Raw genomic sequence first — 12326 nt, forward strand, 5'->3', positions numbered from 1 at the left:
TGGAGACGACGGTGAGTGACACGAAACATGTCCCACTCCAGCCATTCGGCACCACCAGTCAGTCACTTGCCAGCAAACTCAGCCTGCTCGCGCCTAATTTTGTTTCTGCGTTCTCCTCCTCCTCGCCCGATCATTCTCTCCGCTCATCCGTCTCTGCGCCTTCGACGTGGCTGATGATTGGTACCACGAGTCCTCATCCACCCTTTCATCAATAGAGGATTCGCTTCGTTCGTTCCTAGACACCATCGTCAAGAAGAAGCTATGCTCACCGCCAATAAAGCCATTCAACACACGACAGCCAGACGACGCTGCGAGTACATACATACATGAATACGCCACGATCGCCTGCCAGCCTGCCAGCACATGCTGCCCAACAGCAGCAGCAGCAGCAGCAGCAGCAGCAGCAGCAGCGCGCTAGTCGAAAGAATCTCCACATCGCCTCGGCGGCTTAGAGAGGTCCTTTCGACCTGCCGATATCCTGTCCCGCCCACTCTGCTCTGCTCCTTTCTTTCTTTCTCGGTGGCGAAAAAATGAGCGAGTCGTTGAGTACTCGCTGCTTGGCCAAGAGAAAACGAAACATGGGTATCACGCCAGCTGCTCGTGAGAGTTGATACTTGGGACCCACTCTTGGGCCTTCCTTCCTTTGGTCGATTGGTGCTCAGCCTTGTAGGGCCGCGCACGCGGGCGGTTCGGGCCGTGAGTAGGTAGGTAGGTGAGTGTCGTCCGCGCATAGGTGCGCGATTTGGGGGTTCTGAGAGATGGACGGATGGATTGCTGGGGCTCGTTTACTGTCGTTACCTAAGCCGGCGGCGAGCCGCCACATGTTAAGCACATCCGGGGTAGGTACATGGTTTTGAAGGCGCTGACTTGGTCGGGAGAGACACAAAGGGGATTCAGACGATACAACGTCATTGTCATTGTCTCTCAACTTTCCCATTGGTCATTTGACAAAATGACAGACACGAGTCGTCTGATATTCTCCTCCTTGCTCAGCCAGCCAGCCAGCCGGCAAAAAAAAAAAAAAAGAAAAGAGATCAAAAAGGGCAGTGGAAACAGCGACAGCACACAAAGAACAAAAAAAAAGCAAGCAGCCCCCATCCATCCATCCACTGTCCATCTCTCATCGTGTGATCGCCCCTGCGACGACACCTTGATTCGTACAACGAACGAACGAACCCCCAGTGGTCGTCGCATCGCATACCCCATCCCACCCCACCCCCAACAACCCGAAAGGGACCCGCTTTCGTACCTACATGCATGCATACACGGATGGATGCATGCATGCATATGGTCGAGTTTTCCTTTTTGGCCGCCGCCCGTCCCACACCCACACCCACACCCACGCAGCCCACCCACACGACCCGACCCGTGCGGTCGGGAAAAAGGAACAGAAAATAAAATACGGGACGGATGAGTTTGGAACTGGCCCTGGCCAACCATCCAGTAGTGGGTGAGTGGGTGGGTGGTGGATCGCAATCGCACGCCCACCCCGCGCCACAGCCGTGTCTCTTGATCAAGCTGTGTGCTGAAGGAAGTAATGACGGATAGATGGGAGAGGTGTTGGTGGAGCAGCAGACGGACGGATGGACGAAAGCTTCATTCCTCCTGACGCGCGCTTTTTTCTTTTTTCTTCTTCGACGAGGACGACAACGACGAGGACGAACGAGTGAACGACATCGACGTGCTCTGCCCGCCTGTTTGCTTCCTTGCTTGCGCGCTTACAAAACGTAAGGCGCGGAAAGAGTAGATGCAGGACTTCGATGCCCGTCGGTCAGTAGTTATCGTCGTCATCGTGGTGGTGGTGGTGGTGGTGGTGGTGGTAGTAGTGGTAAGTGATCCACGACGTCAGAAAGCGCCCGTATCACCAGCATTCTTTGCGCCCACCAACCAACCAGCCAGCCAGCCAGCTACCTTGCCGGCGGCTGGACTATGACCCACGTCGCTGGAATAGAGCCAGGGTGATGATGGAAATAAATAAGTAAGTACCTGCAGGCCATGACGCGACGACGCCGATAACGTCGACGATGCTGCTTTTCGTTGACCAGAATTAGCAACGAGGACGCGCGCGGGATGGCTGGATGCGATGCGTCGCTGAGTGCTGCTGAGCTCCCGGCCGCCCGTGGGGACCCGGTACCTGCCTGTCTGTCTGTCTGTCTGTCAGCTTGGAGACGCACGCGCGCCTGCGCGCGCGCATACATTTTACATGCCCTTCAGCAGGTACGATGCAGGAGGCAGAGGCAGGTACCGTACTCCTGACCCGGGGCCAAGTGTCGAGATGTCGTTCGTGTTGCGGTGCCTGCTCCCCGAAATTTGGGAGTCGGAATCTTTGCCTGACCTGCCGCTCCGACCCGAACGAGTGATTGACTGACTGGATCCAGGAGACGATGTGGGTCTACAGTCATGAGGGCTGGGGGTGTGCTGGAGGCATTGAGATGGGGAAATTCCCCGCGGCCATGGTCGAATGGGTAAGTGAATGAGTGCAATCAGCGACGCTTTGTCACTTCCTACTCTGCTTGCTGCTTCTAGACAGTTCGCGGCGACACCGCGGGACCAACAAGGACTCAGATGACGAGTAGGTATGAGCGTACGATGACGCCTGGCAAGGTAAAGACGGCATCCTCGATTCCCAAGATCCCCATCCCATGCTGCTTTGCGGCTGTCGATCCGACCCGATCTACCATGCTACTACGCCCACACTCACCAAAACAACGGTACGAAATTTTTGAAAATCTCAGCTCGAGCTGCTATGCACCCAATGCAAAAGCGGCAAAAAGAAACCGAGAGAAAGCAAAAGAGAACTGACGCATATCCCGACAGCAAGCGCTGCTCTGACGGTTCCAACCAGACGGTAAACGTAAAGCACCTGCGCAAGCGCACTGCCGTCTGGCTGGTCCGACTGGGGCTGGGCTCCCTCACATATCGGAAGACGTCCCGCGTCGGGACCGTCATGCATGCCAAATCACAGTCGGGAGCGGGAGTCAGGAGCCAAAGTTCGAAGACGAAGACGAGGAAGAGGGAGGCAAATAAAAAAGCAAGGAAAGGGAGAATGACGGTCTAGCGGGCACGACACTCGTTGTCGTTGTTGTCCCAACGGCGTGGGTGGGTGGGTGACGGACGACGACTCGAGTCATCATCCATCGGGATTTCTTCTTCGTGTCTATGTGACGCGCGCGGACGGACGGATAAATGGACGCTCCCTGCATCCCATCGACTGCTGATTGTCCTTATTTTCGAGGATTCATTGATCCGCGCTTTATATTGAGAAAAAGAATAGGTTGCAGGGGTGCACGAGCACTGACTGACTAACAAATACCTAGACGGATGGATGGATGGACACACGAGACAACCTGCCGCCGCCGCCCATCCAACGGTTCCAACGGCGCGGTAACGGGGAAGTGCGTCTCGCAGCAGCAGCAGCAGCAGCAGCAGCAGCAGCAGCAGCAGCAGCAGCGTAATGGCCGTGTGACGGACATACGGACGGACGGCAGGGTACCTACCTACCTGCGTGACCTCTTCGTCTATCGGATTTTCTTCGTCGTGTCTACATGTCGCGCCTCCCTGCTTGCTCTACATACGCAGCTCCCACCCATCGGATGCCTCTAATCTACGTAATAGCTGCCTCTTTTTCTTTCTTGTTGGTTAGCTCTTGACTGGTCACTGACTCACTCACTCGTCCAGCCATGATGCTGCATGCCCATGGACAGCAGAAGGAAAAAAGGGGAGGTGATGCGCTATGTCGTTCAAAGCAGGCAGCTAGCTGGCTGAGGGGACAAGCAAGGGACTGATGGGCCGCCAGTCAGCTAGCTAGACTATCACTACTGTTGTTACTGCTGCTGCTGCTGCTGCGCGCAAAAGCAAGAGCACGAGCACGAGCACGGGTGCGTGGGCAATTGGCTGGCTGGCTGGCTGGCTGAACGAAGGCTGATAAATGGCTGAGACAAAACGGGTTCCAACGGCTTGGTAACGGGGAATCAAGCATGGATTGATGGGTGAGCAAATTGGACTCGCCATCCATCTGTACATCCACACAATGCGGATAGACATGTCGTTCTCGCGCCGCTGCCGCCGTCGCCGTCCATTCATGTATCAAGAAAGACATACATACATAGGCACATACCTATCTTTCTTTCCTTCTGCCCAGTCAGTGCGCACCCATCCATCCATCCACCCATCCCACCAATCTGTCACCACGCGGCTGGAAGTGAGCGCTGCGCGCCGCTCTACTGCGTCTTCTTTTTTCATCACGGCGCGCAAATTCCTTTCTTTCTTTCTTGCTTTGACTAGGTTTACTGCCGTGCTACTTCGCTCCGCTCCCTGTTGTCTGCGCGCACCAGCCGTCCGTCATTATGCACGCAGCCGTTTTGGGCCGGGGGAATATGAGATGGCGGCGGCGGAGGTGCTGCAGGAGCTGGGACGGCAGCAAGCAAGCAGCTGTATCTACAACGCACGCATGAGCCCAGCGGTTAGGGCAGAGTCGGTATGTTATGTATCGTGACGGCATGGCATGGCAGGGGTGTTGGTTGGATCGGTGAGTGAGAGAGAGAGAGAGAGAGAGAGAGAGAGAGAGAAAACGTACACATGGTGAGAATGACAGCACTTCCAACAACGGGCATGAAGCTCTCTCATTCATGAACATAACTCTACTTCCCATTTGAGCGTGCGAATCCCAGAGACGACACACCATCTCTAAGATTCCACCCTCTCCCATCCATGCCAAACCAACACCCAATCCGCGGCCGATTCGACTGCCTGCCTGCTTTCTTTTTGCTGCTCACTGCTGCTGCCCCAATCGGAGTAACGACGCAGATCACATCGTCCAGCGCGTCGGGACGCGTGGGGCTCTGGACCAGTCGATGAAGGACAAATGGACAAATGGACGGACGGACGGACGAACAGACTGGCTGGCCCGGCTGGATAAACGATTAATTGATTGATCTGATCTGATCTGAGCTGAGCTATCTGATCGGCGATAGGACAGACGAGGAGGTTGGTGGGTGGAAGTGACGCAGAGCGAGACAGAAGGGGGAAAGGAAGAGCCAAGGGTGTGTGTGTGTTCGAACGGGAGCCGATGATATGGGGAAGCAGGCGGAGGAGACGGTGGGATGGATGGATTGACGAGTGCAAGGGGGGATGTGCGAAAGGGGTTTGTGGGTCGGAGAGCGATCATGCAGCTAGCCCACTGCGGCGAGAGATGGGACGAAAAGTCGAAGAAGAAGAAAAAAATAATGGGCGCGTGTGGGAGAGAACGGAACGGCAGGGAAGTAAGTCATCGCGTCACGCAAAGCACAGCACACCGCGGCGGTCAATCGTGATCCATGACTGGGAGCAAAAAGTTCCTTTTCAATGTTCGTTCCGGCAGCTGCTGCAGAATCCGTTCCATATCGCATCTTTCCGGTCCCTTTCCCATCCTATCCATTCGTGTAGCGCTCCCATACCCTGCCCTGCCCGCCCGCCTGCCTCCTGTAGTCGCCTTTGAACCGCCCCGATGGGAAAAAGCAAAGAGATCAAAAAGAAAAAACCTTCCAAACACGCTTCGCATCCTGTTGGTATCTAAACATGAATGAAGCTCGCTGCCAGACGCCTCCTCCAGCCCGTTCGCGATCCCGTTTGCACAGGACGTTGAGCAGGGAAAAAAGGGTAGGCAGCGAAAGGAAAAAATGGAAAGAAAAGAAAAAGAAAAAAAAAAAAAGGTCAAAAGGAAATCAAGTCAAAAGTGTGCGGTGCCCAAGCCCGTGATCAAAGTGTGCAACAAGGAAACGCAAGAAGAGGGACTGGTACAAAGACCTGAAAAGAACACTCCAAGCCAGCCAGCCAGTAATTCGTAGTGTTGAAAAGCAAACAAATCCAATAGACGAAACCGTGGATCCCCGTCCATAAGAGCCCGTTTTTTGTGACCACCGGCGCCCATGGAAATGCACTTGGGGCTCACCAAGTGCTGGTATTGGTGAGAGGGAGATGAGGTGAAAGGGAAAACAAAAGTAAAGCAAAGACTGTCCACAATGGAAGCAATGATTCGCTTGTGTGAATGTGGGATTAGAGGTTTGGTTTTTTTCCTTGCCCCGACCCAACAGCAATGCGAAACGCCTCCGATCCTGATGGCGCCAAGTGACTCCGTTTGACAAAAGAAAAGAGCTGTCGATGCAACCAACAATGCTGCTGGTGATTGGGCAGCGTCTCAAAAAGAATGCGGCGCGCTGGGGCTAGCCTTGCCCGTTCTAGACGGCTCATGGCCGCGCCAGGGGATAACCGGTTTGGGAAATAATCATGTCAGTTCATTAAACCAAGTCGTAAAGGTGCTCGAGTGTCGGCGAAACGAGGGTGGTCCGTGGGCCAGCACGTGTCTTGTAGTGCGTGGTCGATGCGGCGACACCGTGAGGCGGCTGCGCCAACGCCGCGCTCAGATTGCTTGTCCGATCCTGGACTCGTAAGCCATTCGGTGGCGCTTCATCTGCTCCGCGTCGAAAGGCTCCGCAACACTGCCGTGGCGAGAGCCTCCGGCCAGGGAAGTGCCGCTCATGTTGCGGTCCTTGAAATCGCGCGCAATGGTGGAGAGCGAGCGCATCTTGCGGAGGCCCTTGGCCTTTTCCTTGTCGCCATCCGCAGCGTCTTCGTCCCTCTTCTTTCTCGCAATGCGAGAGACGGCGTTCCTGAGCCTCTGTGCCTTGGGGGTCTTGGGCTCGCTAAAGTCGAATTGACTCATGGTCTGGCTCATCTCTTGCTTGTAGAAGCTGCTTGCTGAGCTGTGACTGCCGCTCGTGGACGGGCGCTTGGAAGAATTGGAGGCGAAGCTGACGCCCGAGTCAACTTTGCGACCTTTGCGCGAGTAGACCTCCTGAGAGGATTCAACAGGAGTGGAGGGCGGTGGCTCCTGCACGTTGTGCTTGGGCGGGGCGTGTGCGTCGAGATCGGCTCTCGACTTGATGTCGTCGGAAAGCTCAATGAGGCTGTCGACCCTCTTCATGTACCTTTCGAAAATGTAAACGACGCATGCCCAACCATTGGGTTCGCCAGCACGCGCGTTTTGCATCATCAGGCGTTCAAGTTCGGCATTGTGCTTGGGCATGGTGTTGATGGCTTTGAAGAAGTCTTTGCGCTGGGACTGAACAATCTCGGGGGTGACGCCAGCGGGAACAGCACTCGGAATCGGAGGCCACAGGGTATTGAGCATTGCCATGCAGTTGTGCTTGTCAAATTTTTGGAATTTGATTTCGTTGATGAGAATCTGCGTCACGTTAGCAATTGTACAAGCTGGAATAGCGGCAGACAGTTACCCATTGACGGAGGTGGACGTAAAGCCAAGCGTACATCTCATCGGCGGCCTTTTCAAGGCGGTTGACGTCGTTGAAAATCTTAATGACAGCCTCGTCGCGCGACACCTTCTCTTCAATGGATTCCCAGGTGTCCAAGTCGATGCGAGACCACATGTCCTTGATGGACTTGGTGCGGCGCATTTCAATGTCCTTGAGGTAATCGAGCGCGGTCAAGGCTTGAGAGAAGTTGACGGCATTGACGTCCTTGGAGCCAAAGGTTTCCTTTACGAATTTCTTGACGAATGAGTAAGGAAGAGAGGTCCTCTGGAGCGGGAGCTGCGAGATTTCGGTTTGGAGGACGCTCTGGAACTGGCCTTCGGAGCCGTTTTCGGGGACCTTGGCCAGTGGTTGGCCACGGGAAGCGCAGTTGAGGATGAACATGGTGCGGAGGGGGAGGTCTTTACCGCCAGCCTGGGAGAAGATGTGCTCCAAGAGGCGGACATCTTGCCTGCGCTGCTTGGCGGCTTCGCTGACGGAGAGTTCAGAAGGAGAGCGGGCATGGTGCTGTTGCTGAGGGAGCATTGCGGGCTCCATGCGCGGAATTGGGTGGTGTGTTGGATCGGTCATGACGTTGGCGGAGTTGGGGTGTTCAATGTGGGACGGCGAGGGCCTAGTACATAAGGGTGATGGAGATGGTCGGGTTGTTGATGTTTTTTCTGGTTGCTGCCGAGTGACAGGTGATGGGAACCCGAGTCTGACGACGCATCAGCCGATGAGTCCCACGGGGGGGGGGGGGGGGGGGGGGGGGGGGGGGGGGGGAGAAACGAGGACGTTCGGCGCCGGTATGGCGTCACGGGGAGAAGGGATACCGCTGCGCGGCGGGTTTGCGCGTCAATGCGGAGGCTGGGGGGAGACGTACGGGTTGGGATGATGCTGGTCACCGAGGTGGGTGGTGTCGTTAGGAAAGGGGGGTGGTGAAGACCGAGGACGTCGACGGAACGAGTGACGGCGACAACGAGTGGGATTTTTGAGTGGTGTCGAAGAGGGACGAGGACTGTGAGGTGGAGGAGGTAGGCAATTAAGGTGCGTGGGTGGTCGAGGGTCTGGTGGGTGGGTGGTATTAAGAAATGGAGGCTGATCGTCGTGTGGCCGGCCGGCCGGACCCGCGCCGCACCCTGGCACCCTGGCACCCTGGCACCCTGGTACCCTGGCTCTGTCCACGCTGACCCTGGTACCATGTCGTTGCCCTTCACTCACTCTCTCTCTCTCTCTCTCTCTCTCTCTCGCTCTCTGCACGTACCCACCACACTACCACCACTACCACCACCACCACCATCCACACAGCCCACAGCCCACAGCCCAGAACAGGCCTCCCGTCACCTTTTCTCGGGGAGCCATTCCGCCCACCACCACATCCATCCTCCCGCCCCAGTCAGCCTGCCTACGCTAGCTACTCTTGCCCACACCCAGCGCTCACATGTCATGCCGTGTAGCTCAATACTGTCTCTCCCTCATCCGCCCAACCCTTAGCTGCAGTCCTACAGACCCCCTAATTTCCTCTTTCGGCAATCCTTTCGGACCACTCTCTCTCCATTGCGCTCAAACAAAGTCGCCCGTGCCCACCGAGTCTCGGGCTTCGTCCTGATGCGCCGTTTCGACGATCCAGTGCGTGGCGACGTTCGTGAAGCACATTATTTATTCATCGACATGGCATGGTGACGCGTACGAACCTGCCGCTGACCAGACCAGACGGCCATTTTCGTCCCGCCCAGTGCCCGATGCTGATGCACGCTTTCTTGGTCAAGGCCAAGGGCCGCGGCTCGCGGACGCGAAGCCTACTCTTCTCCAGCTCTCCACCTCAGTCGTCATGTTCAGGGGACATTGCTCGTCGATTCTCCAACGGCCTGAGAGTCTGGGCGGCCACGAGGGAGCAGCAGCCACCATTCGCCCTCTGCCATGGCATCCAACCTGCGAAGTATAGCCGCACAACGTCATGCTATTGAACCCATCTCGTCGACTGCTGTCCGACTCGGTGCAGCCCTGATTCGTCGCCCGCCTGTCCCTTCCCCAATCGTGACCGGTACTTCAGAATTGGGCGTCGATCTTTGGCGTCAGTCCGGGATCGTCAACCTGTTTGACAGCCGCTAGCTCTGTGTTGACGGCCGCGACGCAGTCCGCGGTTACGACAGCAGACTCTCGACCCTCTAGGGTCATCCCCTGACGGTAACATGGCCCAATACCACCAATCGCTGACTTTGCGAGCCCGCCTGCAAAGGCGCCACAGCGGGTGTGCCGCCCGGGGAACAAGCTGCTTGGCGCCTCCTCTCGAGCGTACTGTACTGTACCTCTTGTCAGCTCCTGCGAGTGAGGATTCTGTGCTAGCTGTGACTCGGCCGCAATCTCCATATACCAACGGCATCGTTGACAACCCAATTTCGTGTGGTCGCCAATGGCTGCTGTGCCGTGGCCATCGAGCTCTGCCCATGCGGCGTCTATTGGCTGGCCCGCTCGCCTCTGCGTGACTCAACCCTCTTCGACTTCATTTCACGCTTATACGAACGCCCATCCTCCGCTGGTAACGATACACGGCGCTCTCAACAAAGCGTGCCTTCTGGCTTGGGTACCGATTCTGCATCTCCCTCGTCGGCAGCCGGCAGCATTCTGCACGTGCCCACGCGAGTGACCAGACCTTGCACCATGGCCGGAATCAGGCTCGAGTATTGCACGTTCGACGTCTTTACCCTCAAAAGATTTGCCGGCAATCCTCTGGCCATTGTCCACGTTCCTGCATCGACCAAGTTGGGTCAGGAAGATAAGCAGATTGTCGCCCGCGAGTTCAACTACTCGGAGACGGTCTTTCTCCACGCCCAAGAACATGACCGAGCCAACACCTGGAGGATCGACATTTTCCTGACCATGGCCGAGGTCCCATTTGCTGGCCACCCTACCATTGGCGCTGCCGTCTGCGCCTTGTCCCGGCTGCCACCAGCGCCCGGGCAGGACGGACGACTGGTCGAGGGAACATTCATCACAAAGGCCGGCGAAATCCCCGTGAGATACTACCCGCACGATGGAGTTGCCACAGCGCGCATCCCTCACAATGTACACATCCACTCGGGCGTGCTCTCGCGCACGCAGCTCCTCAAAATCCAGCCGTCGATTGCCATTCTCGACTCGGCCAAGCTGCCGCGAGTGCCGTTGAGGTCGCCCGTCGTATCCATAGTCAAGGGCATGACGTTTGCGCTCATCCAAGTCAACAGCCTGGCGACGCTCAACGCGGTGGCGACGGGCAGCTTCGCCGTCGATGTGCCGCTCGACAAAGACTGGGACCAATCTTTCGTGGCGCTTTATTTTTACTTCCGGCAAGCCGACTCAACCGACGGCACGCGGAACCTGCGGACGCGCATGGTCGAGGGCACCTTGGAGGACCCGGCCACTGGGTCCGCCGCCAGCGCCCTGGCTTGCTACTTGTCGCTGGTCGACCAACAAACCGACGGCGATGGAGGAGGAGGAGGAGGCGCTCGTGGTCAAACGCTCAAGTACCACATTTTGCAGGGCGTCGAAATGGGCCGCAAGAGCGAAATTGGCGTCGAGGTGACTTTGGCGCCAACAGCAGACCCCAGAGCGGTCGAGACGGTTGTGCTTAGCGGGTCGGCAATGCGCATTATGGAAGGCAGTCTCAGCCTCTAAAAAAAAAAAAAAAAAAACGGTTTTTCGAATAAATAAAAAAGCTTGCATGCAACCTACTTCAGCGAAACCGTGAAAGATTCAAGCCTAAAAATAAATTCTGTTGGAGAATTACCCCTCGTCGTCTCTCATTGGTTCACATTCGGTCTATTATGCCTTGGCTACCATGCAGTTCGCCATGACTATTGGGAAATTTTCCGTCGTCTCACTGCTTGCTTGCCTGCCTGCCTGCCTGCCTGCCTGCTTGGACATGGATGGCTGCAGCAAAGGTAAGGAACCATTTTCGGTGTGCATGATGGTCAGCATGTCTGTCAGCCGGGCCGGTCGGCGTGAGTGAATGACGAGTGAAGAAAATGCCCCGCTGCAGATACCAACATCACCGATGAGTCTCTCTCAAGTTTCGCAATCTCGCGTGATGGTGCCGCGAAAGGTGATGAGCAGCAACAAGCAGTGACAGCGGCAACAACGGGCAGTTCGCTGCGGTCGCGGGGCGGATGATGCCACATGGACAACGGCAACAGTCTCTCGCTTTGTTCCCCCATCTCGCACATCCATGCAAGGCGCCCCAGCCCAGCCCAGCCCAGCGCGAATCGCCCACAGCGCGCTTGCGCCCTCGTAAACAGCGAACGAGCAGCGACGGAACGATTCGTAACGTCTCTTATTCGCGCGATAGCCACAATCTTTCGTCGATCGCATATCGTGTCTCGCCTTATTGCCCTGTGGAATGCCTTACTCACTCACTTGCCGCCAAGCAAACGAAGCGAGACGGGGTGCACATCATTCATTATCTATCATCTTGTCAGTGAAGGCGCCGAGGAACGGCGGACGGCAGACGCCGGCGGCGGGCAGGGCAGCATAGCACGAGCGAGGAGTAAGAGTCGAGCAAAGACCCTTGGACGGCGATTGCCATGCGCTCGCGCTCGACAGACGGCGGCAGGGCGGGTTTTGGTCGGCGCGAGCGAAAACCATCCGTTCCCTTGGGATAGCGCCTTTTTGTTTGCGCTCTCATTCACCGAATAACTCGCCTGTGGTTGCTGAAGTACATAGGTGGGTACTTTCAATGTGTGCTGTGCTGCGCTGCTCATGCCTCTCGGCTGATGACGATGCTGCTGCACTACCTACCGACATTGATGGAGGCAGATTTTCCCTTGGGCAGGCAGACAGGTAGACGCACACACGGCAGCCGACGGTGTACTACTGACTCTAAGGTACCTTAGGTAGGTGTGGATGAATGTGCAGTATGTAGGTAGTCCCAGGGTAACCCAGGTTCTCACCTGCCGACCTACTACAATCCTGGCCAATCTACCCAACCCACCCACCCACCTACCTACCTACCTATCGATAGCGTCCATGTAAGTTCAGTATGCTTGAATGCATGCCGGACAAGCA

The 12326-nt window shown here is 56.4% G+C and overlaps 2 protein-coding genes across 2 annotated transcripts; one reads left to right on the forward strand and one right to left on the reverse strand.

The window, feature by feature from the left end:
• Nucleotides 1–6397: 6397 nt before the first annotated feature.
• Nucleotides 6398–7832, reverse strand: IWZ02DRAFT_492794 (uncharacterized protein; the record flags this gene model as incomplete). The annotated part of the gene is made up of 2 exons (XM_066769879.1): nucleotides 6398–7222; nucleotides 7272–7832. 2 exons carry the CDS (start codon nucleotides 7830–7832, stop codon nucleotides 6398–6400), a joined length of 1386 nt encoding a protein of 461 aa, XP_066620405.1.
• A 2009-nt stretch (nucleotides 7833–9841) lies between these two features.
• On the forward strand, nucleotides 9842–11022 carry IWZ02DRAFT_49800 (uncharacterized protein). Its single transcript, XM_066770202.1, has one exon. The coding sequence runs from the start codon at nucleotides 9948–9950 to the stop codon at nucleotides 10938–10940; it is 993 nt and encodes a 330-aa protein (XP_066620406.1). The 5' UTR covers nucleotides 9842–9947; the 3' UTR covers nucleotides 10941–11022.
• The last annotated feature ends 1304 nt before the right edge of the window (nucleotides 11023–12326 follow it).

This window comes from Phyllosticta citriasiana (assembly GCF_038021145.1).
Source record: "Phyllosticta citriasiana strain CBS 120426 chromosome Unknown IWZ02scaffold_11, whole genome shotgun sequence".
NCBI classification, from domain to species: Eukaryota; Fungi; Ascomycota; class Dothideomycetes; order Botryosphaeriales; family Phyllostictaceae; genus Phyllosticta; species Phyllosticta citriasiana.

Excerpts from the sequence above, each read along its gene's own strand:
- IWZ02DRAFT_49800 (XM_066770202.1), top strand. The coding sequence starts at position 9,948 with ATGGCCGGAATCAGGCTCGAGTATTGCACGTTCGACGTCTTTACCCTC.